Here is a 27,564-nt window from a genome sequence, read left to right on the forward strand (position 1 = left end):
CAGGGAATTTCCTTCATCTGCATGGAGGAAAAGGAGTCTTTGGGTGCTGTAGGCAGATGCAGGAAGGAAGGCAAGGAGAGGGGATATGTTGTACCTGCAGTGAGATGCAGCATGGAGATGGGAAAGAGGAGAGTTAGGAGATGGTATCCAAGGAGCCTTGGGATAGTGCAGGACAGAGCCTCTGCTAGGGTGCCTATGGAAGAGCACAGGGGCAAGGAGGAAGGAAAAAAAAATGGGGACAAAAATGATAAAAGTTTGATATCAATATGTTATCTATATGGAAGCTGAAGTTGCTGAGGTCATGCATTGGAAATCATCAGAAAGTAAGCAGTGAAATAGAAGGCCGCATAGGAGCTGAGTAGATCAAAACAATTGCAGTGACTCTTCTACAAAAGGAGCACTCCTCTTCTTAATGGTGGATGGGGCAGCAGTGTACCAGTACTGCTGGAGGCTTTCTGGAGGAAATGTGCCAACCTTAACAGAAATCAGAAAAGCTACGTTTATATTTTGTGGTTTAAATTTTGCAGCCAGAGAAAAGTAACTTCAGAAAATTATATACCCATATTTCTAGGGAAAAAACCACAACAGGTAAATAGGGACATAAAGCTGTAGAGAAATTAAACAAAAAGCCCCGTCCCCCAAGAACAAAGAAATAAGCGAAAAAACCCCAACCAACCAACAACAACAAAAAAATCCACACAAAAGAAACTGTGTGTAAAAGATTGTCTGTTTGTGTTTTTTTTTCGAAGGGGCTTTCTGAAAAATGGATAATAGTCCTGTGTGGATAGTTGCAGGTTCTTGAGTTGTTTCTGCCAACAAATGTGCATTTTTCCTGCATCCTGAGAACATTCCATGTGTCTTTTGAGCATGTCTTTTTAATTTTAATTAGAAGTCTTAAGTTCTTTAGCATTTACTTTGATATTGAATGCTGGAGATGGATTTCTCTAATCAGCATTGTTGTCTGTCCTTCCTTCCTCTCCTGACTATTGCCACAGACAGCCAAGGGAAGGCAGGAGCTCTGTTGTCCAGCTCCTGCCATATGAGCCCAAATACGCAGCTTCACCAGTGGGAATTAGGTGTTGCACTTTGCAGGGAATGTAGAGGCGTTTTAGGAAGGTGTGAGACACTCCGACTCCCCTGAAGCTCTGCGTCATTGTGTCTATGCATTGCAGGAGAGACGAGCGCTGTGTATGAGCGTTGCGTGGGATCTGGCTTCCAGGTGTGGCTGGTGCGCTGCTCAGGGACCGTGTGGGAACAGCGCCTGCACCGTGGGGCTTGCACATGTGTGAAGCAACACCTGAAGTGCAGTGAGAATGAAACGCGCATCACTTCGTGGAAGGAGATTAATAAGATTTTCAGGAAAGAGGTTAAACTTGAGGTCATTTCCTTCCTATTGTTACGCGTTTGAATTTTTGCCAAGGAGATGAGTGAAAGGATTTATTTTTGTCTTGGAATGCTTTGAATGTAAATGATGTCTGTGCTTTGAATACAGAGAAGTGGAATTGCACTTTATTCCTGCCATTAAACTCTGTGATATGTCTGAGAAATTGTGGGGTTTTTCATTATATTTATTTCTGGTATTCTGGTTAATTAATCCTTTGAGCTGCTATTGTGCCTCCAAATACCATGTTGTGTGAGGGTGCGTGGAGATGCTCTGATCCCCAACTTGAAGTGTTAGTGTGTGTATACAGGGAAACAAGACATACAATTCTTGAAAAAGTAGGAAATGGCCTATTTTATGGCCTGTGTCAGAATAAAGGCTGTCTGTGAAAACTGAGAGCAAGGATCCTTGCTTACTGCTCTGCTAATTTAAACTTCAAAGGCAAGAAAAGAAGTATTGGTTGTTTCCTGTTTGGATGGGGGTGTATGTTATGGCTTCTCCCTTTGCTCAGCTTCTGCAGCTGAAGAAGGCAAGTGTTAGAGAAATACAGCTTATTCCTCACCATCCTGCCAGCCACAGGTCAAAAAGTGAATAATTGCTTGTGCTGTGTAAAGTAGTTCAGTGCAATAAATGTCAATAATGTAATACGTTTGGTTTGCAGGCAGTTACGGAGCGTGACACTTAAGAGGGTGCAAGTAGAGTCTTTCCCCTTTTTGCCCACAGAGCAGAGCAGCAAGGGGATGGATGTGAATCTTCCTCCCGGTGTGCAAGGGAAAAAATTGCTATGGTACCCTGAGGAACAGCCACCTCCCAACTTGTTTGACTCAGGGTCACGATATTAAATACCTGTCTACAAATGTAGTGATGGTACTTGTACGTAGGCTGGAGTTCAGAAATGCCACCCAGCGTTCCTCTTCCTGGGCTGAGGTCAGAGCCAGCCACACACTCCAGTTTGTTCCTGAGGCCATGCCCTTGCCTGGAAAGAAGAGCCCAGACAGCTGCATTTTTTCATGCGCGAGGCTAGAAGATACACAAGTCTGGAAACTTTGTTCCTCTCACCTTTTTAGGGGCTTGCTCTGTTGATATGCAAGGGAGAACAGTTTCCAGCCACTTAGTCTTACATTTCCAGCAACAGTTTGAATTTCTCTTGCAGCAGTCGAATTTTGATGTTCTTTCCCCTCGTGCCCCTGGAAAGTACAATTCCTAGAGGTGCTCATGGGAACAAAATATTACAGCAGCTTTCAGTTCCTTGTTAGCAAAAAGTCCACCATACTTTCTGTGAGTGGAAGTATTTGTTGGAAATTTGTCAAGCTGAGGAGGAATAAGTAGTCCTGTAAGTGTTGTTTTTCTTCCTCTTTTTTTTTTTTTCCCTCTGCTTTTCACTAGGAAAAAGTAAAATTTGCCTTGAGAGGTTTAACACCATACTCCACAAGCATACAGTTTCTCATTGTGTGCTGGGAAGGACATGGGCTGCTGGCTGTGTACCAGGTCTGGGCATCTGCTGCAATACTTGAACCCTACTTGCAAACCAGCCTCCAAGCACCCCGCTTGTCTGCATGGTACTGGGGCTGCTTTAGCATGGTTTGGGTCCTTGCCGTGAATTGAAGGATTTTTAAGTCTGTTGCTGGTGTCCACCAGGAAGCTCAGAGCATCTACTGACCTACATGAGGAGGTGCAGGGATGGCAGCACTTGGCCCCATGCTTCTCCTCCTGCTCCAATGAGCCTCCTGCTCACTGCGGGCACTCACCCTGGGTTAACGGCAGCTTCACCCCAGCTAAACGTCACAAAGCAGTCTGCTCTACTCTAAAATACCTGGATTTGTAGGGGAGTTCTGTGGGCGGGTGAAATATGGAGTAAACAAAGGCCAGCACTTCCAGTGGGCTCTCACTGCACTTGTCGCTGTGTCGGCCTTGCTGTTGTTTCTAGGGTTTAAAGTCCTCCTGTGTACACCAGCCTGCTCCCTGTTGTGTGGGCCGTGGGCTGTGTTTTGGTATCCTCCCATGGAACAGGCAAGGAAGGAAGTGCAGGGAGGATGGGGCTTTTGCATCCTGTACCCTTTGGAGGGGAGTGGCCATGAACAGATTAGTTTGAAGGACATAATACTTCATACGTTTTAACACGGGCTGTTTGGACCTAGATAAAAACCTTGATTAAAGAAGAGGCAGACAGTTGTGTGTTACTGCTAGAAACTGCCTGGGAGTTTGAGGACATCCTTCTGAAATCCTTTTCTTAAAATGACAGGAGGAAGAGAGAACAGAGAAGCAGCTCAAGAAGCAGTGACTCTGCAGCAGTGTTAAGGCAGAGCTAAAGCTTCCAAAGTTGAGCTACACAGCCTGGCTCCAGAAGGCAACTTCTGCAGAAAATACTGTTTGTGATTGGGAACAGGGATGCTACTTTCAGGATCCATCTTGTAAAAACTGTTTTTTTTTTCTTAATTCTCCAGTTTGTTAATTGGACTCAAATGGAGGCATGCACTTTAGGATCCACAGATACCTTTTGCAATGGCCAGGTAAGGCTAGATGGTGCCACAAAGTATTGCTCTCATTTCAGCGTTGTGTTGCACACACTGGTGCTACCTTCTGTGAAAAATACTCTGGTTCTACTAGAAAGCCCCTGAACTGTTTCTAGACTGATATTGAGAATTATATGAATATCCCAGGCTGTATGCTGCATGCAGTGAGTTTACAGTTGGTTGCAGAGCAGTAGGTGATATGTGGTGTATTTTAAATGCGATTTATTCTAATGCGATTTAATTATAATGCAATTTATTCTAATACTTGTTTTCAATGAATGCTCTCCCTGCAAGTGCTAATTTGCTTACCGGCTTTCCAGAAAAGGAACAAGGCCTCAGGTGCTGAAAGTTGTCTTCTCCATTAAATGTGTCCTGATGCAGTTTTGTATTGCTTTTAAGCATATTTTGGAGAAAAGGGAGAAATTAAATTATTTCATTTTTTTCATTGAACACTGTGCTACTTCTGTAATGATTACCCACAGGTTATTATTACCATTTTTTTTGTATTTGTAGAATTAAAATGAATAGAAGGTACAAAGAGAAAATACTGCACAAAATCTAGTGTTATAAACTTGTGTCGTCAGTTGCTCAAAATGCACAGTTGGTACTCTCCATCATGTTCTTACTAATTTTACATTTTTGGTGACGGTCTCTTTTATTGCTTGGAACCCTTTCCTCACAACATCAAGTAGGGGGCACTTACTGGCAGCAGGGCTGGGATTTTGGAAGCCATGCAGTAGAATGCATGTACATCAGACTTCTGTTTTACACTGCAAATGCCATCCTAGAAATGTCCTGATGCTTGACTCAAAATTAAGTTCAGGATTATCTTCCAATGCAGCTGTTAACTACAATCCTGTTAGTCTTAAAGACTAAGATAAACGATAACATAAAATGGATAGAGTATGATACTAAACAGTATGCTTATGAGAGAAACTGGTGTCAAATCAGAGAATCTCAGCTTGAGGCAAACCTCTACTTAGCCTTGCCATCTTCCAGTCTTCCAGCTCCTCTGATGCACATTGTAAGAGAACACCTGACAAGAGAAATAATGTTTAGAACAATGCTTTATGAACATCCCTGGGCTGAGAATACACACACCCCTTGGTAACACATCATCTTCAGTGCCCAGGAATTTATTAAAGTTAACCCAAAATGCTACGGGGTCAGTGTTTTGACAATCTGAACTTAAATTAAGTTTTAAAATTAAGAATAAACAATACAAGCTCTTAAAAAGATTTTGCATAGAACTTCTTCCAGAAAGGGATGAAAAAACAGAGATTAGGAGGTAAATCCCAAATGAGGATAACAGAATTACATGGGGATACAATGCTGTTACCAACGTGATTGATCTTTCTGAGCCCAGCTGCATGGATTTTCAAGAGCTGTGAATTAGAAAAATCTATATATCATAGTGAAAGATGAAAATTATAATATCGTATGTAATTAAATCCATTCAGCGACATTCTGAATCTCTTTAGCATCACCTTCTCTCTGAGCTCTGTGTTCAAGCATCTATAAATAAGTTACCTGATTGCAGTAGGGAACTTCAACATTTTTTTCCTATGCAATAAATCCATGATATTTCATGACTAGGAGTTTGTAACTTCTTTAATGTTTTTGGTTTTGAAGAGTAAAAATCCTTTGTGTTCCTGGAGACAAGCCTGTTCTCACACAGCCTAACACTAGAGACCACAAAAGGTGGGACCAGAAGATGAGCATTGGTCTGCACGTGAGCAGTCTGTGCACTGGGAATATCAGGCTCGCTTCGGTAATAACCAGTAGCAGTTCTTGTTTTTAACTTGTTTTGTTTTCTAAGACTGTATCTGTTTTTTTTTATTTGTTAGTTTGAAGTGTATAAGGTGACTCTGAGGTGATCGATTTCAGGCAGTTTATCCTTTTTCCTTAGGCAGAAATAGTGAAAATGATCAGACACAAAGAATAAAATGCAGACCCTACAGAAGCCTCCTGACTCTTTATGTCAGATACTGACTTTAGCGGGGCTTTCTTGCTATCTCACATAACGTGTGCATAGACAGACTGATGGAGTACAGACTAAATAGGTGGATGGTGAGGTGGGTTGAAATCTGGCTGAACTGCTGCGTTTGATGTGTCGTGATCAGCAGCGTGAAGTCCAGTGGGGGCAAGCACTAGTGATGTGCCAGTCAGTGATGGGGCTTGGCTGCTGAACATCCTGAATGATGGGACAGTGCATACCTCTGCAAGCTTGCAGATGGTACAAAACCTGCAGGAGCTGTTGGTCAAGCAGGTAGTCGTGCTGCCAGTCAGGTGGACCTCAACAGGATGGAGAAGTGGGCAAGCAGGAGGGTCATGAAGTTCAAAGGGAAATGCTAAGTCCTGGCCTTGGGGAGGAACAGCCCCTGACGCTGGTACCAAGCTGACCGTCTGTGACGCAGCTTTGCAGGAAGGGTCCTGGAGGAGCTGGTGGAGGACGGGTCGAGCCAGAGGTGCGTCCTTGCAGCGAAGGTGGCCGCTGGCATCTGGGGCTGCATTAGGAGGCGTGTTGCCAGCAGCAGGAGGGAGCTGGTCCTTCCCCTCTGCTCTGCACTGGTAAGGCCACATCCCAGTGCTGAGTCCAGCACTGGGCTCCCAGTACAGAGGATGCATGGATGCACTGGAGCTTCTGGTGGCTCTTACTCTTGTACAAGTGCTGTTTTATTGTGCAAACTCATTGGTAAAAATGATGCCGCCATCTTTCATGGAGCTGCCCAGACATTCATCCAGTACTTGCGTATTGCCTTGCATGTGAGATAGCCGTGCTGAACTGACAGCTGGCAGGGGGAGCTGCCTCCCATGCACAGCCACGGCAAGGCTGGGGATGCGGGGACAGACGCACTGCTGACGCTGAGGGCACAAGCTGGAGACGTTGCATGTGCTATTTACCTTGAAGGGTTTTGTAGTGATGGCAAAGCCTGAAACAGAAAACATTACCGTGAACAGGTTTGCTTCACAGTGATTTCAAAGAGCGCTAGGCAGTGTAGAGTCTGTACAGGGTTATTTATTACAACCCACCTTTTATTGCAGAGCAACATACATTCTCACATGCACTGATGTGTGCAGGGCTTGCAGCACAGTGAGAATCAAGTTACTTCTGTAATATTTAATGCTTTTAGAAGATAAGATTATACTGTGGATCTTCCATTGCTCTGTTTGATTCAGAAGTGTAGACTTGACTTGACGAGATACCAGTGCAGAAGGATGATATTTGGTTGCATATTTTATGTTCTGGGAATGGATATTTATATCTTTTGTTTGGCCCAGATTCTAGAACAGCAGCCAGTTTCACAAACAGCAACAATTACCAGCTAAAAGGGGACCAGAGCTTCTTACAGTTGAAGTTCCCTAGGGGGTATGTAAAGGTTTTGGAGAAGAGGAGAGATGAGGTAGTGGTAATTTTGACTTCTGACGTGATGCTTTTCATGCTCTCAAACACTTTTTTGTTTTACCCAGCTGAATATTGCTGAGACTATCACAGTTAAACTTTTTGGTTACAATTTTGATAGGTGAATTTCTGCAGTATTATGTGTACTTCAGTATTTTCATGCTATTTGATTTCTTTTGCTCTTTGGTTCCTTTTTCTAAATCCATGAACTAGGGTTTATATTTTCCATATACATTAGTAATGTTGTTTTATCCCTATGTAAAAACTTCATACAAGTAGAAAAAATCATCTGTTTCAGGAGAAAATGAACTCTGCCCAAAATAAATTCTGTAATTTGAGTGGATTGCTGTCAGGCAGTGGCCTGTGAGCATTTTCCATCCATCCGTCTCCACCACCTTCTGTTGCAATGGCAATGTGCCTGTGGGCAGAGTATCAGGGATTCTTCTTCGGTCTTTGTTACTGCAAAATGGACTAGTCCAGGGTGAAATGGGTGAAAATCTTCTTTATTGTTGAATTTTATTAATTAAGGTGTTAGAAAATGTGCTGCTTTTTTTTTTTCCTGTAACTATCAGCTCAGGATTTCATGCTTACCTTGCATGTTGTTCATGCGGGACTTTTCCTGAACCTCACCAATGTCCTGGTAAAGATTTCTGTTAGCTTTATTTAGTTATTGATTTAAAAAACAAAGAACAATTGCTTGTACCTGAAGTGTTGGAAATCTCACTACTAGGGGTTAATTTCACTCCTTCAAACTTCCTTGATTTGCTGAAAAAGAAAATACTCAAACAATTCATATTTATGGTCATAGTATACTGATTATCTCTCCTTCTGCTTAGAATTATGAACGGACTTTTCTCCAATTGATTAAATACAGCTATTGTGAAGAACTAGAGCATGTAAGAGGAAGTTTTTTCTCCATACATCACGTCTTTATTTACCTAGACATAATTAGAACAGTGAATAGTTTAAAAGTATTCGTGTTTCAAATATCCATTGAATTTCTCAAAAATCTCCATGCTTTTGGTAGCAATGGTTTGGATAACCAAGTTTGTGTCATGGAGTAGGCAGTCACATAGATATGCTAGAAGTTAAACTAGTACTCTGGGAATCCATGAGATATGTCTCTGTAAGAAGTGGGACCTTGGATAGGGAAAGCAGACTTAATAAGCAAATAAATAAACAAAAATCCACAGTATTGTTTCAGTTAGTGTCATTGCAAGCTACAGAGATTTTTGAGGCCCATGGAATGCTTTTTACAGGCTGTGCTTTTTGAGTTCCTCTTTATCTAGGGTTGATAAAATGAAATACACAGTTGAGATACAGTTTTGTTCACACTGATTTTTTTTTTGGCTGTCTTGAAGTGTAAGTATGCATGCTTTATGTTTTTAGTGTCTATATGCCAACCTTTATGGTGTGTGCAGTTTCTGTGTTATTAAGTCCACATGGAAAGTTAATCCTGAGGGTATTATACAAGTTCTTGAGGATCACAGACATTAGGAGAACCCTCCTGTCCCTTCTCTTTAACATTGATTATTAATTATGAAACTTCTGGACTCATCATGGTGTTGAGGTGTTCAGGCTGCAGCATACTAAAAATTCTCAAATTTGCTGTGCCTCAAGGCATAAAAATCTCAGTGGATTGCTGCGGCTGCCTTTCGACTGCAGAGATCTCTCAGGTTGTGACCAGGGCGTGGAACTGGCTCTTTAGCAGGCAGAGACCCCGGTGCCTGCCGGGCAGTGCTTTGCAGGTCAGTTCGGTGGGATGCAGGTGCACGGACTGCACTAACCCTAATTCAGTGGTGTAACGCATGCACTGAGGTGCTCGGTCAGATGAAATGAAGAAAGAGAAGCTTTTGTGTATTTTTAAGGTAAGAGTAATGAAGCGGCATTGTCAATTACTCTTTCATAAATAGTGTATGGATTTTTGAAATGACATGAATGACAGTTCTTTAGGCTTATGTGGGACTTCTTATCAAAGTACAAAGGAAGTATGCTGGAATGGTTAACAGTGTCCTGAACAAAGCTACAGGAGACTAAGTTTTTGCTACAGTCTTTTTAAGATTGCAGAATGCACTCAAAGTTGTGTATTAAAACAGGAATTTTATTTATTTATTTATTTATTTTGAGAGTGAAGTTATCAAGTACTACTGGAAGGAATTAGGACGTTATATTGGAGGCAGCAGGTATGTTTGTCTAACAGCTGTGTAAATGCACTTGTAACATGTCACGATGCATACTTCCAAAGAACTTTCTGTACAAAAGAAGCTGGATTTATGTCAGCTTTCTCTGGGTCATGATAACTGTCTTTGTGCCCTTTCAAACAGCTTCTCCCTCTGTTTTTGTTTCATTCAAATAGCATGCTGGGTGTCTGGACCCAGGCTGGTAAGTAGGAAACAAACCCCAAGATCTGGTTTTGTTACTGTTAGGACAAAAAGGTTTCTTAGGGAGGGGAAAATACTGATAGTGCTAAGCTGATCTTCAGAGACTTAATGTTTACTTTTCAGTTCTCTTTTGAATGTATTTCACTGAATTGCTCATTTGTATTTCTGGCTTACTACATGACAATTCTTTGGACCTCTAACTCTAGTTTACTGATAGGTGGTAATATGGTACATGCCAGGAAATTGAATGTGTCAGATTTTTTAGTGTATGTATAAACATATTCTCACCAGTTTCTAAACTGCAGGAATCCTCTAAAAAATAAATCAAGTCCTGATACCTCTAACACCAATTCCATACATCATAGCTAAGGAGTGAATGCTAGATTTCCATAGCACAGAGCAAGACCACTGTATAATATGTTGTGGCAACTGTGTGATGAAGTTACAGGCAGCTATACATTCCCAATAGCCGGTCTATTGAGGCAGGGAAGTTTTGGATTTAATGCTTTACCTTGGCAGGCCACCTCTTACAGGAAACCATATATTTACTTTGGTTGTATGTATGTCTGCTCACTCTGCATAAATTGATCTATCTATCAACTGTAAAAGAGAAGCCATTTACCTTTTGCCAGTTTGCTTTTATATTTATTTATTTTAATAGAATTTATTTTTTGTGTTTGGGCCTCTTGAACTAAACAACAAACAAACAAACAAAAAAAGCAACCCTGCTATTATAAATGCTAAATACTATGTGACAATTTCTTTTCTTTCCTCTTACAGATGAGAACTCTCCAGCCAATTTCTGGGATTCCAAAAATCGTGGAGTGACTGGCACACAGAAAGGACAAATTGTATGGCGAATTGAACCTGGCCCTTATTTTATGGAATGTGAGTACATATTTATCCAGTGTAAGGCAAGCATGCCATTGTGTCAAGGGAAACCATCCAGATAGTGCTTGGTATGCATTTTGTCAAACCCTGATAAACCAAAGAAATTGATCATATATTTCTAAGCAGCAGCATATTTTTCAATGTGTTTGCCAGACATTACAAAAAATAGAGTGACAAAAAAAAGTTATAGAGTTTACAAAAAAGAAAAAGTTGAGCTCAGAACTGCATTTGTGTTGTAGGGATGTTCTTGGACAATGTACTTCAGTTTAAGGGAACAAAAAATTGCCTTGTTCAATGTTGTGTAGTATATATGCACTGAAAGATGAAGTACCTTCTAGGAAGTTTAAAATTTCAGCTGGACAAAGCATTAATGGTAAATACACATGAAGGAAAAGATAAAAAAGCAATAGTTCTTGCTAGTATGTGTTAGTATTAAGGTTAGATTTGTCTCTGGGAAGTGCCAGCCTCTTGTCTATTTGTGTCAGGATTTCTCAACTGATGTTTCATTACACTGGGAAACCACTGGATGGTTTTGAAAGATTGAATCTTGGTGTGACTGGAAGCAACACTCTTCAGCTGAGCTCTGCAGGAAGTGTATTGGTAGCCAAGCTTCACATCACAGCTTTTCACCACTTCGTTAGATGACCAGGATTTGTAGGAAGCAAGCCACTCTGCTGTGAGATATTTTTGCTTTGTTGTTTGCTTTTTAATGAAAAGGAGTATTTTTACTGTCTGAAGTATGTGATCCCCTGCAGAAATTGGATGTTTTAATTCTAGAACATTGTGTATGAGCTTGTTGGAAACTCTGATATGAGTATCATCAAAGTGGCAATCAGTCCCAAAAGAGCTGTGAGCTGCTCTACCACCTGTTTAGCCTCACAGTAATGAATCTCCATAAATTAAAATACATATATATATACTCCCACTCCATTTCTTCATTGTACACTGCAGTGCTGCTAACTGTAGGTTTTGGCAGAATTTTTTCTTCCAGTTAATGGATATAACATCAATACATGCATTTTAACAGGTGTTGGAACCCCTGTTCTGTAGATAATTATTAAAAATTCTTCTTTCTAGAAGTTGTCATTGAACATTGCCAAGTGAATCTATGCATTGCACAGCACATTTTTTTGACAAGGAAAAAAATAAAGGTTTAATGGGATAAAATCAAAATCAATTTCAGAAACTTACTACAGAAAAAAATGGCTGAACTGAAGATGAAGGTCAAGAAAATAATAAGGATTAAAAAAAATAACTTTACTGTTGCCAAAGACAGTGTCATTAAAGCAGATTAAAGTCTATGTTAGAAGGGTTCCTTGCCTCTTCTTTCTCTTATATATACTTATATAAATATTGTTGCCTGTACTGACAGTTTGACTTCAAGGATATTTGTACCCTTCAGCTGGCTTGTGTCCTTTAGCATTGCTGTGTCATGTGTGGAGGTGAGGCTCTTAGTTCGTGTGGATAAGTAACCTAGGTTAATGCTTCAAGAATTAGCAGTTTTGACTTAAAATTGGTTTCAACAGAGTTGGGACTTTGCAAGCAACTGATATAAGGAGAGAAGGATATGTGTTCCTTGCTTGTGGCTAGCTTTACTAATTAACAGTTTTACTGCCATACTATGAACAAAAGAGAAGCAATTACACAGCAGCTGAGAACTGTAAAAAGGAATGTTTATGACCATATGCTGCTATAGCACATAGTGTGACAGATAAATATGTCACCGGTGACACTTGTGCTTGTAGTAAGAGGCCAAAAATTGCACTGACATGCTTAACTGAATTGCACTTTTTAAATTGGGAGACTCCCCAAATACATGACAAAGTTTGCTCAGCAAGGCTTTTCCTTTTAGCTTTTAGTGGGGGAGCATCTCTGATGCAGTTACAGGCAGCTTCTCCTTTATGTTATGTGATGTTACGTTATTTCCCTGCGATGTATCGCTACATCACAGCCCCAGTGAATGCACAGGTGGCCACATGGTTCAGGTATGACCTCGGTGGCGTTGCCTCTTGCTGCACAGCTCCAGGGGGCTGGGGAAAGAGAGATGCAGCCTGGGTTCTCGCTGTGGTCTGCCCGCAGTGACACTGCCCAGCCTGGGCCAGCCATGGAGATGAACTTAGCTCACCTTTAGGCTCTTTCGCCTGCCCTGGTGCTGTTATAATTTGTACTCCCTGTAGCACTGTCATAGCAAGAGGGAGAGGTAAATTCAAGGGCCATTATGTGCCCAGTAAATATGTGCCGGATTATTGAAGTTAAGGTATCTCTGATGCGTTGATCTGCCATTATTTTCCAAATTTTGGAAATAATTCTACAGTTTTAGATTTCTTGTGTTTAGGAATGTCTTTGCCAAGAGGCAGAATGTATCAGATACATGTCACGGTATTAGGGGTTTGTCATATTTACTCCTTTTGGTATGACATGCAGCAGACCGTTACCAACTCAGCAGTGCTTTGCTAGGAATGAAAGGAAGAGCTGGGAGTACAATCAGCAGCAGTATCTTTGATTTTTTGAAGCAGCAGATCCAATAAGAGACGATAATATCTGTGGGAAAAGGATGGACAAACTGTGTAAATGGATCAGTCTAAACTCAGCTGGAGATTAATCACAGTGTCGAAATGCTGGTTGGAAAGGACCTCTGAAGGTCTTTGATCCAACCTCCTGCTCAGGGTGGGACTATTACCAACACTTTACCTGGTCAGATGTGGCTTTTAAAGCTCAGTCTTTAAAACCTTTAGGGACAGAGATTTTGCAGATGCTTTAGGATGCTTCCAGTACTGCAGCTTTTCTACAGTTAAAGATTTTTCTTGGCATCTAGTCTGAACCTCAGAAGCTTAAATTTGGGGCCGTTGCAAGGTTTAAAATCTTGTGATAGAACTGAAAAGAGTTTTAATTCGTAATCTTTGTAACTACGTCTTTCAAACTACCTCCGCTACAGTTAGATGTTGCCTTAACCTCCTCTTCAGCAGACTAAACAAGGCCAGCTCCTTCAGCCTCTTCTCACAGATCACGTTTTCTCAATCCAACCATCTTTGTAGCCTTCTGCTCTCCCCTCTCCATGTTCTCCATGTTCTTGAACTCGAGGGACCCAAAACTAGGTGAGGTATTCCAGGTGTGTCCATACCAGCACTGAGTAGGAGGGGGATAACAAATTCCATCTGTCTGCTGGCCATGCACCTCCTAACGTAACCTGTGAGGTGGTTTGCTGTGCCTGTGATGAGGTCAGTTGCTGGCTCATACTCAACGTGATGTCCATCCTCAGCCCAGGATAAATGAATCTGACCTGAAGCTATTTGTCTTTTTGGCAAGAAAAGTGATTAAACTGAAGTTACTAATGTGGAATGATGAGCTGAGATCAGTCAGCGTGCATATGATCCCAAAGGGTTTGGTTGCATTTTATCCCAGCAGTGTCAGAGCTCAGGGACATGGCATATCTTTTCACACATAATGCACGATCTCTCCAGGGCAGAGTGCAGAGGATGGTAGCGTCGCTAACAAGCCATATGCAAATGAAACTTATGAAGAAGGAGGATTTCCATATTAATTGCGTTAATGTTAATCAGTGGGAGTCAGCTGGTTTGGGCCTCAAGCTCCTTCTGAAATCCTCAGATTTGTACCTTGTAAAAAAAAGCATCTTATGCCTTAGTTTGGGAACCTATTTTTTCATGAGGATAATTATAAACTTATTAATAGTTTCATTGAAGTCTCTGGAATTTATACTCATGTTTAAAGTTAAGCCTTGGTTAAACTTTTTTTCTGAATTTTACATTACTGTGTATCTGCAATCTTTTAACTCAGTTTTCTGGTCATTCAGTTTATTTCTCTTAAAATCCCTCCCTATAGATCCACCATCTCCTATTTCCCAAGCAAGCACCTTGTAAAGGCAGAGCTGAAGGCCATCTCCTCTATTCAGATCAGGCAGCCCTCAGAAAACAGGGTGGGGAGAATCTCACTATCTTCATACTAAAAACAGGCATTAATTCCCCCAAAGCACCCAAATTAGCTATATTAGGACGATGAAAGAAAACTCTCACATGCTTTAAAAAAAATCGACACAAAAAAATCCGTAAACTGTCTGCAGAGGAGAGAATCAAAGGAGTCAATGGTGAAATAATGAGAGGTGAACTTAATATATTCCAGAAGTGCAAGCAGCCTCTGAGGGGAGTGGCTGAGGAGGAGGGGGAGGAAAGGAGTTTGTAAGGAAAATAAGTTCAAAGCCCAGCTCACCACCACAAGCAGCTGGTATCCTTAAGCTGTCACCTCCGGATGAAGTGACTGGCTCTGAACTGCAGAGCCAAAGCCTGCAGAGGCAGGAGCTCCTTTGTTTTACCTGGGGAAGGAGCAGAAGTGCACTGTGAGCATGGAAGGGATCTTTGTCACTTCAGAGATTCAACAAGGTGAATGTGCAAGATGGTGTTTCCTTCCATAACAGATGTGACTAAAACTTTCTGCTTTGAAGTTTGCAAAAATGTGGTGAAAGGAAAACAATGACTCACTAGACGGCTCCCTCAGGTTGTTTGCTGTACAGACTACAGAAGGATTGCTAGACATGACCGCAGCTCTACAAACAGTTTTCTTCCTTCTGCTGTGAAATGAAAGGATGAGTTCAAGGTGTGTCACTCTGAATTGATGGCAACGGTGTGAAGGTGAAACACAGCTCAGTGCCTTTGTGTTTATGGTTATGTTTATGCTCATGTGGTGTTTATCATGACATCAGGCTGTTAAGTACGTCAGGACTTTTAGTGTCTGGTGCAGGAGAGGCTGCAGTTGTCCCAGGAGCAGAGTTAACATGGCAGAGAGCTTCTTGGGGCATCACAGTCTGGGAGCTCAGGATGGCAAGGGCTCCTTTTCGGGGGTGTTGGAGCAGAGGTGATGGCATTCCTTGTGGAGAACAGAGGTAGCAGAAAGATGGAGTGGAAATGATTCATGGAAATCTTGGTGATAGAAAAAACATACCATAGAAAGCTTGAGGTGTTCTGAAGACTGGTTGATAAGAGCTGCCTCTCACAGACAAACTGCAGCTTTGAGGTCTGCAATGTGGGCAAAGACAGGTTGTGCTGGATGTGCCACGGGGGAGAATCGGTATAATGTGGTCACTGTCAGGCAACACATAACTGCAGTGCTTATGTACTTCCGTAGGCACAAAGTCCCTAGGACTTAAACCTGCAAACTTCCTAGTAGTTAAAACAGACCATGGTGTGTTTTCTGCTGCCGGGAGCAAGTGGCACAGCATGGCGCTTGTGTCCATACAGCCAGCCCGTCCTCCCTTCCCCAGCACATTGGACAGGAGTGTCGGGGATGCTCAGTGACCGTTCAGCAGTATGGATGGTCATGTGTTTGTACTTGAGTCTGTACTTGCTTGGTTTATTGATACTGGTGCAGGCCAAGAGCTTCCTTTGAGACTGAGTTACCTGAATTGAGCAATAATGTCCTATTGACTTGTGTTTATCCATTATAGTCTTGGGCCCATGTGTATTAACAGTATCCACAAGAAAGGCCTTCACCTGCTTTCCTTGCAGTGTACTGTGTTTGTTGTTACTTTCAACATTTGATGTCGTAGCCATTACTGTGAATAGAATATAAACATTGATTTGCGTATATTTTCTTTACATCTTAAAAAATAATCCATAGTGGCGACTGTTGGGATTCATCCAGACGCTGCCAGTCTTGTCACATGAATCACTTCCAAATCACTCTTGGGATGTTTGTGGTTAAATCACTGCTGGTGCCACACTGCAATGCTCAGATGGGTGACTGCACAGACTGTTTCTATTTTGTCCTTAAACTCTCACTTTTGTGGCATGACTCTGAGATATATTCAGAAAGCGTGGTGATGATACATGTGTTTGCATTATACAATATCATGTTACAAATGAGGTTTTATATAGAGTTCTCTGTATTCAGTGCCCATTACGATGAAATTACAAAGTTTGTAAAAATAGCATACCAAGACTGAAATTTGCTGCACTTTGCAGTTAGAAGAGTGCACTCCTAGCCCCCTTTTTTCTTTAAAAAAAAAAAAAAACACACAAAAAAACTAATATAGATTGAAGAAAAACAAATTGGTTTCATAATTGAACTTGATGTGCTTTTAGCTTTAAAGGGCTGCTCTCGTGAAGAGTTGTTGCTATTGTCTAGTAGGGATAGGAGCACAGTTTAGTGCTCTGCCCAAAACATTGGTCAATGGTCAGTGCTAATAAATGCTTTATCAACGTAACTTGTTACCTGTACCTAGTGTTTATATTTTGACCATTTAAATGAAATTGTGAAAATCATATTTTCCTCACACTGAATTGTTCTGAGCCTGGGATGCTTGCCTGGGTGGTGCTGTGTAACCAGTACCCTTCCAGCACTCTACCCGGGCACTGTGCTTCTCGTGGTTATTGTCCCAACCCTATTTATAAACTTGTTCACTGAGTAAGAAATACTTTTATTATACTTCTGCTATTTATATCTGTTGTCTCTTACTAGCTATTATTGTGTATCACAAATAACTGAAATAGGGTTTTGTCTTGTGTTTTTTACAATTTGTGGCAAGCCTTGTTGACTTCCTTAAGCACATAATAGCCCAGTGTTTTGTTTTAAAGGTTAGGTTAACCTTTTTCCCAAACTGGAATGTAACAGGCAGGGCTCATGACTGTAAGTAGAAATGTCTCAGAGTTGCAGCAAAGTGAGTGCAGGCGGCAGGGACAGGTAAGCTGTTATTTGAGCAACTGTTGCTTAGTGGTTTCCTTTGAAGCAGGTTAGGTGCAGAGAGACCCCAGGGGGGACAGAATTCATCTGTTACTGATACTAGTTTAGCTAAAAAGCTCTCTGTAATTCTGCTTAAATCACTTTCCCTTTTTTTTTTTTTTTTTCTTTAAATCCTTCCTTCTGTAAAATAAACTTCGTGATATACCTGCTGAGGGAGAGGGAGAGTGCCAGGAGGCAGCCTGCTTTGGCACTTGCTCTGCTGTTTGCTGTGCTGCGCTGTTAATGAGTAGGAAGTAATCCAAGAGATGCTTGGTTAGAATGATGCAGAGGAAAGAGTGCTAAATACTTGAACAAGAAGGTTGTGTTTAATGAACAGTCACGCTAAGAAAATAAATTCAACTGACAGGATGTGCAGAGCACTTTTAAATTCTTGCAGTTGTCTATTGGCTGTTTGTGTTCAGCTGGGAAAAATTAGGGTTTAACCTGGTGTTTTTTCCTTGGATTACTTCTCCCTTTATACATTTGTAAAATCTGAATGTGAGTGATCTAATTTGTTTTGTGTTTAGTTTGTTAATTCATACCAGAGTTTTCTTAAATGCTTTGCAAAACATGTTCTCATACTTTTTTATATGAGTTTCTCTGATGTCAGCTTTTTCTTATTGTGGGAACATATGTTTATATCTGCAGAGAGCCATGGATTCAGCTTAAGTGACTCGTGGCATCTCGCTGCAGAGTCCAGGAGCTATGAGCTGCTGTGCACTTCCTGTGCAGCTAGCAGGGAGCACGGGTCATCTCCACAGGCTGTTGCAGCCCAGCAAGGATTCGACTTATTTTCTGGAGGTGTCTCTGCCATCCCTTCTCAGTGGAGTATGGGGCAGCTCCACCTCTCATATAGGTGTTTCAGATATATCTGGGACAAACTGTTCTTAAAGTGAACAAATTTGTTTTCCTGAACTATTGGTCTCCTGGGAAGAATGCATTCTTCTAGAATGATATTTGTGTTTATGTATTCCAACTTTATGTCTTATAAGTATCTTTTTATCCTAAAGCAGTTTTTTAAAGGCAAAGATAAAATATTTAAGGCAGGAAACACACAGATAACATGGAGGACTTCGGAGAACTACTGATGTTTTAAAAGCAAACTATTATTTTGTATAAGCAGATCTCTCTGTTACTGAAGAGGCAAGAGTGCATGGTCCATAGAGGGAAATTCAGCGTTATGCTGCATTTCAGGCAGGAGTTGTTTTGAAATTCAGATATCACTGTTTGAGTCCCAGAAACCTTTCTGAAGTGACACCTTTCTTAATTCCAACATTTTTATGTAATGGACTTGAGCTATAAAACTATGGTTATAAAATGTTAACAGCTATTAGCTTTTAAAGAAGGGGATTATGGTCTTATCCAGATTAATTAACAGGTATCCCTTTTTATATGGCTCTGTGATATCTTTCAAAGAATCGTAGATACCCCGATTTCATTTTGTCCTATTTTTAAACGAAGAGGAAATGTCTGGTTGCTGTAGGAATTCCTCGTGGTCTGTGTGATGTCTGGAGGAATGTCAGGGACAATGGGACAGTGTGGCAGTGAGAACGGAGAGCTAGGTACAGTCACTTTTTCCCATGAATGAAAATAGTTTTTGTTCTGCAAGGTCACATTTTTCTTTAATGAGAAAGACAGCAAATAGTCCTGTGGTCAGGTACAAGTGTCTTCCCCTTGCTGGATTTTAAGTTTAAGTTTACACTTAAAGGAAACACCTGAAAATGAGGTGGCAGGAGGAATAAAAGAAACTAGGAAAACTGTAGGTGATGCATGCTATTTAGCAGTTTGTACTATGGAACAGCTGAGAGGAAGCCTGTATATTAGTATGGTATTGAACTCAGCTTTCCAAATATTCAAGTCCTGTTTGCAGGAGCTTACTGTTTCTGAAGATTTGTTTGTATTTTTGGGGCCTTATTTATATGTAAGAAGTAGAGAAGTGTTCTATCAGGAGCAGGCACAGACACATATTTTCAATATATCTGGGGCACAGAAATCCATCAGACATGAAGAACAAATGTTCAAATCACAGTTTTTCTGATAACACAGAAGAAGAAATGTCAAAGAGCTACATCCTCAGCTTTTTTGAATTGACAGGATTCCTCTGAGATTTCTTTCACTGTTAAGTATTAATTGTACTTTTTAGCACTATTATATATATGTATATAAATAAATATATGTATGTATATAAAAAATTAGTTAGCTGTCTCTGGTTCTGTGAGGGCACTGTATTCTTGCTGTGTACAAGATCAGATTTTGCAAACCTATATTCATGTCAGCAATATCTGGCGTAAGCATGCCAGATAGCCCATTTTTCAATTTCATGCTGAATTTCAAGAACAGCTTCTCCTCTGTTAATCCCAGTGACACAATGCTAACAGCACCTCTAAGGTTCCTGTGTGTAGAGCTGTATAAAGCCCAAACCAAATCAATGCTACTTCTCTTCGTGAGAGTAGTTGTCTCCAGATGTCATGTCTTAACTTCTCTTTTTCTAATAGTTTTCCTAAGCTTTTTTTTTTTCTTTTTTTTTTTTTTTCCTAAATTGAGTTTGTATGAAATGGATCGTCGGATCTATTTATTGAATCAGATGTTGTCTTCTACCACCAGCCACATACAGGTGTTGGGGAGTACTGCATGCTTGTGGAAGTCGCTGAGAGGAAGAAATCCAAGGATCCAAAGCTTGTAGTATAGCATTTCTGCCTGCAGGAGAATTTAAGTGCCAGTGTAGTGGGAATGTATAACAAACTGCTGTCCGCATTATGGGATGTCTGCAAATAGGAGCAGCAGCTGATAGCTTTTCCAGTGCTAGCTTCTTTTTCTGAAGTGACAAACTGAGAGTGGGAGGAAGAGGGATCAGAAGTTCTTCCACCTCCTCCCTCCCTGTGAGCCCAGCTCCTGCCTTTGAAGGTCAGTTCTGAGGTGCATCCTTTCTCTTAAATGAATGTTGACTTACTGCAGCAAATTAAAAATTAAAATTTAAAAAAAAAATCCTTCTTGGCTGAGCAGACTTGCAGAATGGATTTTTCATCCTTCTGAGTAGGGATAAGTGGGCATTTTATCTTGCAGTGATGAAGTACTTCAGCCCTCAAGGAGTCATGTCCCACAAATATATTCAGTACATGCAGTTTTGTATTTTTGGGCTTCCAACATACTGTTAAACCAAGTGAAAGGAGTTGAATTGCCAGTACTTTTATGCACACCCTCTGGTTCTGTCCAAACCGGTTGCTGTAATTTGTGCATGCCTGTAGCCATTTTTGTCTGGCCGTGGTCATTTCTGTACCCACAGGTAAACCCTCATCAACCTCCTACAGAAGAGTTGTTCCAGTGGGGAAGGAAAACAGGGAGATTGTTCAAGATAGGGAAAATCCCACAGGCTCAAGGGCAGCTGTGATTATAGCTGTTCTGCTATGTTAGAAGAATGCAGAGGAACAACAGTAGAGGTCGGGCTTCACTGAAACATAATACTCTTTTGTCTGCAGCAAATGCAGTTTAGCAAACAAAACTTTATTCAGTGGGACCAGAAGTGTGGTGAAACGTTCACCTTTCCCGTGTTCCAGTATAAAGTGCTTCAGGCTTCCTTCAGATAAGTATCATGCAACTTCTTCTGAAGTCTGACAAGAATCAAGCTAGTAGCAAATAGTTCATTAAGTCTTTTTCATAATGATTATATTGAAATAGTAGCAGAAATACAACCTGCAGAATACACAAAGAGTAGATAACCAGCTGCTCTATTCTTAATTTTGTGCTAAAGTATTTCTAAAGGCTTATCACTGAGTGATGGATCGTACTCATACAGAATGAGCTTTAAAGAGCACTCTGAACAGCATGTTAATAGCTTTCCACCATGAACAACTGTACTTGGATCTCCATTCCTACCAGAATGTCAGGATATCTGTAGGGCTAATGCAGAATCCAAGTGATAAGAGCCTGAATTTTATAATATTTTATCTCATGCTCAATTGATATTAGATTTGATATTAGATAAATTATATATATAAAATATATAAATATTAAATAAAATTGATATTAGAATTGATATTAGAAAAATAAGATTGTCTCTTATTACTACCTTCTTATTTTACAAGGATCAAGGGTTTTTTGGATAGGCATGCTAAACGATAGTAAAAGGTTTGACAGAAAACACCAAAAGGGAAATCTCATTAGTGGGGCTCTGCAGGAGTTACTGAAAGAAATGCAGTGCTTTTAAATATTTTAATTGTCTGTTTGAAAATAAACCTAGGGTTTGTAATGGTTTCATCTGGATAAAAGCAATCAAAGGTCCATATAGAATGAACTATCAAGCTGGGCACAACCAAATAAGATCAATTTTGATACTGCTGGCTTCAGAATGAAAGACAGTCCGGCCATGCCTGCAGAGTCAGTGAGTGTATGCCACACCTTAACATCAACTTGCTGTGTAACCTGTGACTAAGAGCTCTACTGCATTTCTTGGATATATAGAGAGAGGAGCATCTGGTAGGACTTGGGAATGATCCTTCTCATTCAGCTTTGGTGAGGCTGATGCTAGGTGTTGTGTATAGTTCTGGAGTCCATATGTCAATATTAATTTTGAGAAGTGGAGAAAGAGCAGCAAAGAGCACAATAATGATCACAGTAGATGATCTGATGATTTCTCCTACATCTCCTAAGAGTCAACTCAGACTAAAAAGCACAGTTTACTTACAGCAAATAGGGTTGTATTACAATCCAGGGAAATGTATCCTGAATCTGTATCCTGATTGTCTGCAGTCCTGTTCTACAGGTCAAAAGAAAATGTATTTCACTTACAGTTATTGTGTGCTTCTACAGCAAAGATGTACCAGTGAACTGTACTGGTGAATCAGCCTAAACTCACGCGCAATGAACAGAATTGAACGGCAACTCTCCATACACACGTTCCTTTAGTTGTCTGTCTTTTGCCTACTGTCAGTCACAAAGGATTTAATGTGATTTTCATTTTGTCTTCTAGCTGAAATAAAGATCTGTTTTAAATATTACCATGGTGTTAGTGGAGCCCTCCGAGCTACTACTCCATGTATCACTGTGAAAAACCCTGCTGTGATGGTAAGTTTAACCTATTTATTCATTGTCTTTATATATGGTATTAACTGCCAGACAAACCTATCAATAGAAGTCTTCTAGTTTTACTATTAAGTGCAACTTTTGGAGAGAGAGAGAGAGAGAGAGAGAGGGAGAGAGGGAGAGAGAGAGAATGACAACAGTCACCGAAATTAGGATGCTTTTCATGGTTTGGTATTTTTAATGATAAAATGAAGGTAAAAATCACCAAGTTGAAATGAAATCTTTTATGATAACAATTTCATTTTACTTGCTTTCAATATTAATGCTGCCAGTTTGATGTAATTTAACACCATATTAGAAATTTTTCACACTGGTTATCTAATTCAAACAGAATTCTTATCGGAAGTCTCCACTTATTTGTTATTATTAAAAATGAAACTGTTGCTGAGATAGCAGTTACTAGTATATATAAAAAAAAGACCGTACAAAACTCTGCTGTTGCAGAGATTATTGAATTTTTTGGAGCGTTCATATACCATTGAAATTTAGATAATTCTCTGACTTTCACGATTTATTTTTGCCTTATTACAATTTCATTACTTGCACTTTTGAAATCCTAGAAGTTTTAATGGAGTTTTTTAGTTGTTTAAATAAATACCATTAAGAATAAGAAGAACCTTCCAAACCTATAAGAAGAACCTTTCAAACTTGTATCCAGGTGCATTTGATGGATGTAATTCATCTAACAGGCTAGATCTTCAGTTGACATAAAGTCTCACAGTACATTTGATTTTTTGATATTACCTGCCAAGTATTTAAGATTAGATCTGTCAGGGTGGTGTCTTGACAACTACAGTGTTGAGGATACTGTAGAGCACAATTTATTTAAGCTGCTTGCTTTTAATCTGATCTTGCAGTTCTTCAGCATTGTAAATTTATATACAAGTGAATGTTATGGCAATGTGATACTGTATGCGCTGTCATGGACTATGTCTCGTTATACCAAATGTTTTTTCTTTCTCTTAGAATTCCTGACCTAAATGACAGCATCATTTAATAGTTAGACCTATGAACAATAGATGTTCACAGCAGGCATAGGAGCTTTTGATACTTTATAGAAGAAAATGTGCTACAGTTAGTGAGCTTGGCAGCAACTGTCTTTAATATAAATTTATAAACTACAGAATGAAAGCTAGCCTGATTGTTTTATGTTTTGTTTTTAAATAAAAAATGAGCAACTCAAAGTAATGAAGAAACCACTTAAGCTTGTATATTTTCTTGGTCTTGTCATACAAGCCACTTAGTGGTATTTTTTCAAGACTAGTTATGCAAAAAGACATCTGAACTCCTCTCTCTGGATATGCATTTATTTATTTGGGAGTTACCTGAAAACCCATCTGTCAGAGTCATTGGTCCATCTTGTGGGGTTAACCTGCTGCCACTATGGAAGTTGTTGTTTTTTTTTCCTTTGGAAGGTAGCACAGGATCCTGGGTATTCTACAGAATTTGTACTCCTGATGGAAGGTGTAATTTTATGTAAACCTTTTTGTTTGCTCTACCAACACAGACTTCCAGTAATAGTGAGCTGATAGTTTCACTGATGAGAATGTCATATGATAGCTCAGATGATGCCTCCTATAAAATATCATATTGGGTTAGTTATGCATAAGTATACCTATTATTAAGCATTAATACCTCATACCATTTTCCTGTTTTTGGTGTTAGTCTTAAGCACTGTGTGTGTCATGTCCTTTGTGACAGATACGTTGGTCCTGAGAGTGGTAAAAGTCAAGAAATGACCATTCCGTCTGTTTTTTGTTTTTTTTTTTTTTTTAAGCTGTGATAAGTTACCTGCTTACTTGGATCGTGCTGAATTTTTGCATTGCATGGTTTGGTGGGAGATCCATTTCTGGTTTTCCTCATGCTAATGGAATATTCCACCAGGAATTTCAGCTCATCTTATTTTTGGATAAGCAGTTAATATTGTGTTCATTTCAGCTAGAGGAAAAGCAAGGACTGATTTAGTATTCAGAAACACTTCCTTACACCAGGTGAGATAGCCTTTGTAGTGCCAAAATGTAAGTGTGTCTGGTGGGATCAAGTCTTCCAATTGGTGCAGAAAAACTGAACCTGCTGTTCAGATCATAATGGAGCTGGAAAATGGCATAAAACGAACGAAACTGTGGAAGTGCTAGAGAACACTGTTATAATTAGTTTTATTATAGCTGAATTGTGGGCAAATCATATTTTCTGTAAAACATACTAAAGCAATGATTAGCAATATAACCAATGTTACTTGTAGTCCATGATATAGTGGAAAGATACATACAGAAAGAGGAAAACCTTTTTGTTGATGAGTAGTGTTCTTAACAAGAAATCAATGCCTGTTAGAAGGAGTCAAGTAGAGCACACTGATACGTGCAGAGTTCCTGCAACCCTGTCTGCTTGGCTTCTCCTTCCCAGCGGGACTGGCCCCTTCTTGCTTCCAGAGCAACCCTCCTTAAGCAGGAGGATGCTGGTTGGGCTGGAGTTAACCCGGTGTGTTTTCAATGCCCTCATAATTTTATTACCAGCTGTCACTGCTTGTGTATCCTTACGAAGTTGTGGGAGTAATGATACTGTGCTCGGTGGGGAGGTGAGAGAGCTGAGAGTGTTCTGGTGAGAAAAGCTTGTCCCTGAAAACGACGGTGAATCACGACCGCAGCAATGAGGACGGGAAACAGGCTGGGTGGGGAGCATTGCAACTTCCTGACACAGTCTGTTCCCTCAGGAGGCTGCTGAGGCCCATGGGGATGCCAAATGTCAACGTCATCATGGTTTCTGTATCGCTTTATTGACTTGACTGCTTTTATATGCTAAGCATGGGATTTTGCAACAGAATAAATCCTTCAGTATCAATTGCACCCAGCATTTGTTCTGATTGTGCTTTTGTTTGCTAATCATCTTGGGAAGTATTTGAAAGCTCGTGATAATACTTAAAGCAATAGCAAAAGGACTTCTGACTTGTTTAGTGGTTTCCTCATGGACTGCACATTCTAGTCTGGCCACCTCAGCTTCAGAAATATTTTCAGTCCCATAGCTTCTAGTTCTGCTTTCAGACAACTGTTCAGGTGCTAAAAGCTGCTTTACATACTTCATCCACCCACAGGTGTACAAGTTAGTTATCAGCTTATTTTGTTTAATAGGTTGGATGACTTCCTATTTATCACTAATATAAAGCTTTTTGGATGAGGCTTTTTTAGCACACTGTGCGTAATCTGTGTCTGGGAGTGAGTGCACTGCCTACACGGAGAACCGTTTGACTTTCAGTATAGCTCCATTGATGTTTTTATGTTAGATTATTCTGCTGGATGCACATCTCTGTCTGGAGAGAAATTTGTCTGTCAGCTGAAGGAACTGTTCTGTGGATATAGCAATTTAGACATGAATACATGAGAAGCCTTTTATTTTGAGGTAATGCTTTTACCTAGTCAGAGATTTCTGTAGAAACCAAACCTGAATATATGTGTAGTATAAGCATAGCTTTTAGATGGCATTTGTATTGATATCGTTGATGTAATTTTCCATTTACAAAGACCTTTCATTCATAAATCTGAAGGTTTTTGATCTTATTGATCCCATTGCCTTTTTTGTTGCATGGTAAATTGCCCACTTGTGAAAAGTGACAAAAGTTACACATGCTGTCACTGGCTAGCTCATGCTTTCATATATATATTACCAGTCCATACTGTTGATTTTATTTTATAAAAATGAAACTCACAAGAAAATAGTGTTTCCCTTTCTGTGATTGATTTTCTGTTTGGAAGATTCCAAGGACTAGTGTATTAACACCGTGTGGCATAAATAATATTTTCCTAGAAATGGATGCTGTAGCTTCATCCCTGGTAACAGGCAGTAATTGGCCTGATTCTTCCCATGCATGCCTCTATGCAGCTGCATAATCATCTTCAATAATGTATAAAGCAGATGAAAACTTCTGTGGCATGTTATTTCTTTCTCCTCTTCAGATGGGAGTAGAAGGCACGGATGAAGGTGCTTCTGGAGCCCAGCACTCTCGGAAGTTAGTCAGCTTTACCCTATCAGGTAAAAAAGACAACACAAATATGCTCTTTACAAATTATTTTTATAAAAAAAATAATTAGATGTTCTAAAAATCTTTAAAAATAGAGCACTTTTCTTCCTTAGCTTCTCTAGGAGCACACTCTAGTGGCTTGAAAGATATAATTTCTTTAGAACTTCTGTTTGAAAACACGCCAGATTGACAAATCTCCAGGAACGAAAGAAATGAATTTGATGAATCTCAGCATCAGAAATTTGCAAAAATTTCTACTTTGTGCAACGAACAAAAAAAAAAAATTTAGCCTCTAAATAAAATGCAAGCTGGTTCTGTCACTTTTAAGAAAGTAGTAACAAAGCAATGGCTGCAAGTAGTGGTTTAAAAAGAAAAAAAATCTTTACTTGTAACAGACAGAGCTAAGCTGTCACTACAGTAAAATAGCTGAGGGATACAGTCTACCAGCTTCACTTGTTTTGATTAGCACTTTATTCCACAGGAAGTCTTGTTAGACTAGAGCATATTCAACTTCAGTGAAGACAGAAAAAAATGTTTCTGAATACAGAAGAGCTGACAATGAAAACATTTAAACGCTGTAGGAGTAGAGCAGAAGACAATAAACTTTGATATGGTCTTGCAGCAGTTAATCAGTATAGCACTAATACATTGTAGAGTCACATAGAGAGCTAGAAAGATAATTGTTTTGTGAAATCTGAAAAACCTGTTGTGTTTAACGGAATGTTACAACTCGGCTTGAGGAGTTTCCTAAATTCCTGCCTGACAGGTCTGTCATGTAATTTCCATGTTTTTGGTTGCTCATGTAGAATGTGGTGAGCCTGCATTTTGTTGTCATCTGAATGTGCCTCTTTAACTTTATTGTATCTTTAATGGATTATTAGTGTGCTTATCAGAGAATGTTCTAATATCCTGGGTTTTGCATGGTGTAGTGACAGATAATTGTCTGGCATCTTTCGATTAAGATGCTAGAGAACTGTATTTTTGAAGCCAAAGTGAACTATCTGGTCCTGACTTCTCATGTGACTATGTTAACAGATAAATATGATAACTCTAAATGTAAGATTATGTTAAACCTTAAACTGAAATTGTGGCAAATCAAAGCTGAGCCATGATTCAGTGATGACATTATTTCCTACGTTTCATGCTGTACTCCTTTGGAGGACAGCATTGTTTTC

The 27,564-nt window shown here is 40.0% G+C and overlaps 1 protein-coding gene across 7 annotated transcripts in view; it reads left to right on the forward strand.

Moving 5' to 3' along the window:
- The window catches only part of HECW2 (HECT, C2 and WW domain containing E3 ubiquitin protein ligase 2), a 195,735-nt gene that overhangs the window by 101,747 nt on the left and 66,424 nt on the right, over positions 1–27,564 (forward strand). For 5 of the 7 annotated variants that reach the window (XM_013187450.3, XM_013187454.3, XM_048058416.2 and 2 more), the window contains 3 exons: positions 10,459–10,566; positions 22,265–22,359; positions 26,325–26,400. In XM_013187450.3, coding sequence (XP_013042904.3) covers positions 10,459–10,566; positions 22,265–22,359; positions 26,325–26,400 — 279 coding nt within the window. Of the gene's footprint in view, positions 1–3,825; positions 3,892–10,458; positions 10,567–19,974; positions 20,203–22,264; positions 22,360–26,324; positions 26,401–27,564 lie in introns of those variants that run through there. The other 2 variants (XM_013187456.3, XM_013187458.3) reach the window with 2 other exon arrangements.

The sequence above is a fragment of the Anser cygnoides genome, chromosome 6 (genome assembly GCF_040182565.1).
Source record: "Anser cygnoides isolate HZ-2024a breed goose chromosome 6, Taihu_goose_T2T_genome, whole genome shotgun sequence".
Taxonomy (NCBI): Eukaryota; Metazoa; Chordata; class Aves; order Anseriformes; family Anatidae; genus Anser; species Anser cygnoides.